This window comes from Xyrauchen texanus, chromosome 21 (assembly GCF_025860055.1).
Source record: "Xyrauchen texanus isolate HMW12.3.18 chromosome 21, RBS_HiC_50CHRs, whole genome shotgun sequence".
Lineage (NCBI taxonomy): Eukaryota > Metazoa > Chordata > Actinopteri > Cypriniformes > Catostomidae > Xyrauchen > Xyrauchen texanus.
In genome coordinates, this window is record NC_068296.1 from 37,802,370 (window position 1) to 37,809,510 (window position 7,141).

The following is a 7,141-nucleotide window of genomic DNA, read 5'->3' on the forward strand; positions in this document are numbered from 1 at the left end:
TTTTTATCCAAGTAATTACCTTCTTTGAAAGTCAGTAACTGTAATCTGATTACAATTTTTAAAATGTAATGTATTCCACTACTTTCTGACTAAAAGCAACTAGATTACAGTAAGTAATTACTTTGTAATCAGATTACACCCAACACTGCTCACAGCACCTTTAATGTGCATAGAATTGTGCTCAAGACGTAACTAACAGCTGTGATAAATGACAAATCCATGTGTTTACTCATGCATTAGTATCTTTGGGAAACCTATTCAAATAATATGTGTTTTTTGGGGGGTTTTGTTTGATGAACATGGATACAAAAGGGTGACAGGTGCTAGTAAGTGTAAATTCATCTTTGGTTTTCAGCCACTGGCATTGAAACATTTCAAATATTGTACAGGTAAAAAAGGCAGGATAAAGCTAGCAAAGATCTCCTTGAAATAATCACAAGAAATGGCCGAGGCAGGAATGGGTTGCGGGCACAGCTGTGTCCTCACAGAGGCATATTTGTTTTAGAACAATTAGGAGATGACTAAAGTTGAATGGCTAAAGTACTTACTGTTTATATGACCAGATCGGATTATACGTTTACTCCTGAAACACGTTTACTCCTGATTTAAACAGTCAAAGGGGCTCTGATGAGAGGGAATCAACATAGTTTGGGTTGATTTAAATAACAAAATACACGTGTGTCTTTGGTTTTACCATCTGTGATTGATAAGAGGTGAAGATGGCAAGTGCACGTGTATTTTTGGGCTCTTATGTAACTTTTCCAACAATTAGGAAGAAAGCACTATACTGAGGGTGAAATTGATGCCAACCATTGTCTAGATTCTACACCACCTGATTATGTTTGGTGTCTGAAAACGCACAGGTGAGCATGTGACGTCAGGCATTACACTCGCGTGTCAAGTTTTCAGACGGTGGTCACAGAATCTGACATCAGCGTTCATAACAATCACTCCTGGTTTGAGATAATGTTTAAACATTGACGAGAAAAAGTCCTTGAAAGCAACTGTTCATATAAAAATGATGGCCGTATGACCAGTGATTGGAGTGTAACTGCTCTTTGTTGTAGTATGTCAGACATAAACGAACGAACAAAGTCCAAAATGGCGGTCAAAGCAGTCTTTGGTGTTTTCTTTGGATATTATAAACATCGGTAATGTACAAGTTTTAAGGGCAAATCGCTGTCTAAAATTGTCTTTTGTTAAGTTTTCTTTGTTTAAAGCTTTTCCACCGAAGTTTTTTCCCCGTCATTTCCCCCATTATTCAGCCGTTACTCCATCATGCTTTGGTACAAGTGCTAGAGGAGGAGGAGTTGGCTGAGTTGGAGCTGCAATCGTCTAGCCACTTATCGAGGCTCCGTCGACGCGCGTTCATGAAGAAGTTGCTGACGGTGGTGAGCTCCAGGCCCAGCTGCTGAGAGATGGTGATTTGTAACTCTTTGGGCGGACGCTTGTTTTCTTTGAATATTGCATGTAAAGTCCGACGCTGGACATCAGTGAAGACCAGCCGGGGTTTCTTGGAGAGGCTCCCCCGCTCACATTTACCATGCTCCTGCTCCTTTCTCTTGCACGCTGAAAGAACAAACGGTTGACATGCAAAAGTTAGTCATAAAATACACAAATCTTTGCCAAACATATATGAAATGACGTGATGGGAAACATTCTGAAGCAGACTCATCTATAATGAGATGATGTGAGTGGGTTTTCCGACACTAAAAATGATTATTCCAGCAAATGAGTAAAAACAAATAGCAAAACCGATCATTAGGGTGTGTATTGACATTATAATGCACAAGCTATTGGTACTTTTGTTGTTAGGTGGAACTGTCCTTGGTGCTTAAATCTAGACACAAGCATTATTAAGCACTACTGCAACCAATCCAATCTCGTTCAGGCTGTCAGTAAATATATATATATATATTAACAACACTACAAACTCATTACTATTTTTTATAGCATAAAATATATAGCATACTGATTTTTCTTCAGCTCCTTGTGTGTTTTATAATCCTCGTGGGTGGCTTAACCGTTACTGAGGAAACCGCCAGAGGGCGACAACAGTCTGCTTCCTTCAACATATTAAGCTGAACATGGTCTTATTTTATAGATTAAATGACAATTCTGCACCACACTTTCCCTCTAGCTCATTCTATGGTATGTTTTGCACAATATTTTGTCTGCTACAAACACAAAGCACACTCTCATTTAAATATTGCTAGAATGTATTGACTATACATGTGTTACATATTTAAAATAAGTTTTTAAATATTAAAATATTACGTACACACACACACACACACACACACACACACACACACACACATATATATACATATATATATATATATATATATATATATATATATATATATATAATTGCAAATTATTTCATTCTAAATGTATCACAGCTTTCTCTCTTTTGTTTTTTCTTAATAGCCTTCGATACGCCTTTAAAATATTGTCTAGTCGCGTAATATATATATATATATATATATATATATATATATATATATATATATATATATATATATATATATATATATATATATATATATATACATATACGGGAAGGCTGTTTGAGACTGTGGGTAAAAATTAACAAAAGTAAATGAGCTCGATATCAGGCGCCATAAATCAAAACCTTCATGCGCTCAAGCACAAGGCCACTGTGACGAGACCCACGCGGAATCCCAGGGAAATAACTGCGAACCTCTTTATCCTTCAACACGATTGATCATCACATATACTGTTTGTCTGCAAATCATTAGACAGGCGCCAGATAAGCGCGCACACGAGGGCGCGCCCACGGTCACTTATTTCAAACAGTGTCACCAGCATCTATCACAGAGGGAAAACACAACCAATCTTTCGATCAGGTCGAAGACTATGAATTTATACAATATAATACCTGATGTAGTCATTAACATATATTATATAGGTATATAGGCTATATAACATGATATAATAATAAAATAGCCTAACAGATCAATAATAAATGCAGACCTATATTAAAATATGAATATATGTAAAAATATATGTCAGTCTCTGTTTGAATGTACTTGTTGTCTGTTAAGCATTATAGAATTATCCTGTATAATATAGTTATTATAGTTATCGGTGTTACCGAAAATGCATTCATATTTCAGTTCAGACACTTGCAGTTTACAAACAGCCTAGACTTATATAATAAGCCTCTGTATAAATATGTTTATACAGTTAAATAGCAAAATATTTCAATGCAAAATGACCCAATCTGCCACGTAAATGTTATAAATTGCCAATGTTTTTTTTTTTTTTTTTTAATTATTATTATTATATATAGCCTATACATATATATAAAATATGATTAGGCAGTTTCTTTACACTGTAAAGTTTACAGGGTGCCTAGAGTTTCAAACGCCAATTTGTTGCCACAAATAAAACTATTAGAAACAATAAATTATGTTAATCAATATTGTTTAGCTAAACTCAGTTTTTATGAACTTCACGCAAGAACTATTTAGATTTAATGAGGATCACGAGGACAATCTCATTTTTGTGTTTCTTTTTCTAATGAAATAAGACAAGGATGACTTCAGTGTGTTCCTAAAAAAATGACAAATCCTCATCATATGCAACTATAGGTTAAACATTAGCTGTAAGAGCTGTGATGTGATGTGAAAGAGTGCTGACTGCTGAATGAGCTACTGTCTTACATTACTAAGAGAAAGGAGAAGGAACTGAATTTGTCGAATCAATATACCAATTCTATATTTACCTCTCAGTAGGCCGATCACATACCCTCAATTAATCAATAATATACATGCTATCTGAACATTCACTCTTAAAAATATAGCCTCACTTAACAGAATAAGAAAATAATCTTACTAAATCAAAGGAAACTTAATCAAATTAACATGTAGCCTAATCAAAAAAGAAAAATTATTATTATTATTATTATTATTATTCACAATAAAAACTTTTTTAAACATATCGGTAACGACAAAAGGAAAACCTGGATAAAACGCAACACATTAAAATGCATTTTATGAAAATAATAACCCGTTATTTACAGAAACGTGTGGGCATTGAAATGTTCTGACATAAATTCTAATATTTAGGCCCATTAAAAAGTATTTAGACTATTTATACTAAATATAACACCAAAATAAATAAATAAATAAATAAATAAATAAAATATTTATAGCAAATACGGAATCTGAGTCAAACAAAACAAACTCAGCCAAACCTCACAACACTTTCGCATTTTGCCCTGACATTGAAATATGAACAACAACAACCGAAACGTCTATTTTGAAAAATAGAATTTTAACTTAGAATGTGAAATAACGAGCAATATACACGTAAGCTAACACACAGATAAAGGGCAAATGTAAATATACACACACACACACTTTTCATCATTTTAATGCACATTTTGCCACGAGAAGTAAAAGTACATTTTAATGCATTTTCTTTAATTGCAGCTTTTTATTGCATGCATGAATTAATTCCTCACTCTAATATGTGTAATGACATTCACGATTGAGTGTGTGAAAAATAAAATAAAAGAGAGATGCTCTGTTTTTTAGCTGCTAATTTAAAAGGATCATTGTCCCCCAAAGCCGCCCGCCAATTGATTCTAATCTACTCGTGAGGCAAACGAATGAAGCCCCAATCAGTTAATTAAGAAAACCTACACAGAGGACACGTCACTGGAGCTGGACAACAGATGAAGAGACCCCAACAGTGGACTGAAAAGACACACTGCGACACGGATTCAGAACCCATTTCAGTGGCGCACAAAAACCCCAACACGGTTTTCTGCATATTTACACACATCAGTTCTAACGCGAATTGTATTCTCTAGACGTGACTCTATTTGAACGTAACGTGCAGATCTATTTAAGAATAAAGAAAGATGTCTAGATAATGGCCATAAGCGTGGCGCATGGACAGCTGGACATTGGAACCCTCGTACTGTATCCATTTCCACATGGAGACAATGGCACTGTGGCCACCGATGCTTTCCATACGCGCATTTCTGATCACAATCTATTTCTGTCGGACCATGTTTGTATGTATATGTTGTAAGATCTTTAAATAGCCCGAAACAAACAAGCAAGCCAAAACAACCCCATTTCCAACGATTTATGGCCACGCGGGATCACTTTACCCAGGCGATCAATATTATGCATCGAGAACGCAAGTTTGAAGGTATCAATATAAAACAAAAAGACACACAATAAACGAATACAACTGCACAGCCTAAAAAGTGAGCTCGGTAGAAACGTAGATTGTAGAATGAAATGAGAGTGATCCAGACAGGAGAAGAGAAGAAGTGTGTATTACCTATTGTTCTCTCACCTGCGAGCCTGAGCGCGGACATTCTCTGGAACTCAGGCTCCTGCAACCATTTCCACATCCTGCGAAAGGTCTCCCGGCCAGACTTAAGCTTGCTCCAGGGCTTAGGGTTCCGGAGCAGGTCCGAAAGCGTCCCCTGCGAGCGGCACAGCACCCTCTGCGCGAAGATGGCCTGGGGTATGCTGTACCGTTTTAGTTCAGTGGTGATCCTTTGGGCCACTTCTTTGGTATTGACCTCTTCCATCTGGCCCGAATTGCTGCTGTTGTTGAGCTGCGATCCCGGCGCAGAGGAGTGGCTCTGTTCCCGCGTGGAGCCCAGCACCTGCCCGTGGCCCTGGGCGTTCAGATGGCCGTGAGGGTGATGGTGGATGCCGTTGATCTGCACCATGCTCGCCGAGGACGCGCTCATGTGCTGCTCCCCGTGCCGGGCCAGCATGGCGGGGTGGTGCGCCTCGAATCCATTGGGGGTGAGCATCTTCTCGGAGGGCATAGTCGCCCCGGGGTGCGCGTAGGGCGGCAGCCCCTGCTGGGAGTTGTGGATGCCGCTCAGTCCGGACCCCGAAAGAGGCGACAGGCTCTGCCCCATGCTGGCCATGTCCTTGTGGTAGGGCGAGTAGAGGTTGTTCATCGGGGCCAGACCCCTGTCGTCCCTCATCAAGGTGAAGCTCCCGCTGACGTTGCCCGGGAGCCTTTGGTGCGGGTGATGATGGTGGTGGTGATGGTGATGGTGGTGATGGGGGAATTTGTCCGACACGGTGGAAATGGGGGGCAAGGGCTGCAGCGGAGTGAGGGTGGTGTAGGTGCTGCTCATGCTCATCCCGGGGGGAGCCTCGCATGCCATGCTCATGGCCGGGTGCAGGTGGGTGGCGAGCCCGGGGTGCTCCGGGGGCCGGTGGTGATGATGATAGTCGCCGCTGTCCAGGATCGACGCCATGCCCATGGAGCGCGCATGGGCTGACAGACTGCTCCGATGGCTTCTGTGATGAGACCCGTCTCCGGTCATCAGATCCGCCGCGCTGTGGACCGAATCATGGCTCACTCCGTGCAGATCGCCAATGTTCTCCATCGACAGCTGGGCGTTCATGGTACGTGCAGGCGTGTGGACAAATCATCTATCTGATATAGCGGAGCCGCGTCCAGAGAAGTGCTCTCATTAGAAAAGTTAAGCTATTTTTTTTTTTTATTTTGCCTCGAGTAAAATTCTTGCCTTTTTAAAAAATATTTTTTCTACCCCATCCCCCTCCCCCCTATATTTTATAAAGTTTTGTTATTTTTCCGAACGCTTTGGTAGAGAAATGTTAAGGCCCCCGTCCTTTCAGCAGTGCATGGTGTCAGTGTGCTCGCGTCCCTCGCCATCTCTTGCCATGTCTGCTGTTGTTTCGCTTTCTTCAGCGAGCGCTGCGCCACACGCACGCGCATGCGCGCTCACTGCGCGCGTCCCCTCCCACGACGGGGGATGATGATACACAGCCAGCAGACACGCGCTTCACTCGTCTCCTCTGACGTCGCTTATTAAAGAAGTTGCACCCTATTATCCTGTGTAAATAGCATGATCAACTTCACATTAACCGTTAAAAAAGAAGAAAAAAGAAGAAGCACATTTATCAACAAATATTCAGTGATTGGTGTTGAGTTGGAAGTTTTCTTAAAAGTGCCCAGTTTTAATACTCATATGACATTTTAAAGTCTCACCATAAGCGTGAATGATGCATAAATGAAGAAAATTAGTTTAGCAGAACGAGGATCATAGACCCCCAGTGTTGAAGGGAACTATAAGCCCTTGAGCAGAACCTCCTTAATG

General features: G+C 40.2%; 1 protein-coding gene across 1 annotated transcript; it reads right to left on the reverse strand.

The window, feature by feature from the left end:
- Nucleotides 1-867: 867 nt before the first annotated feature.
- On the reverse strand, nucleotides 868-6,610 carry LOC127661360 (hepatocyte nuclear factor 6-like). Its single transcript, XM_052152008.1, has 2 exons — nucleotides 5,344-6,610; nucleotides 868-1,569 (listed from the first exon to the last, which is right to left on the reverse strand). The coding sequence occupies exons 1-2, from the start codon at nucleotides 6,422-6,424 to the stop codon at nucleotides 1,277-1,279; spliced, it is 1,374 nt and encodes a 457-aa protein (XP_052007968.1). The 5' UTR covers nucleotides 6,425-6,610; the 3' UTR covers nucleotides 868-1,276.
- Between the last annotated feature and the right edge of the window lie 531 nt (nucleotides 6,611-7,141).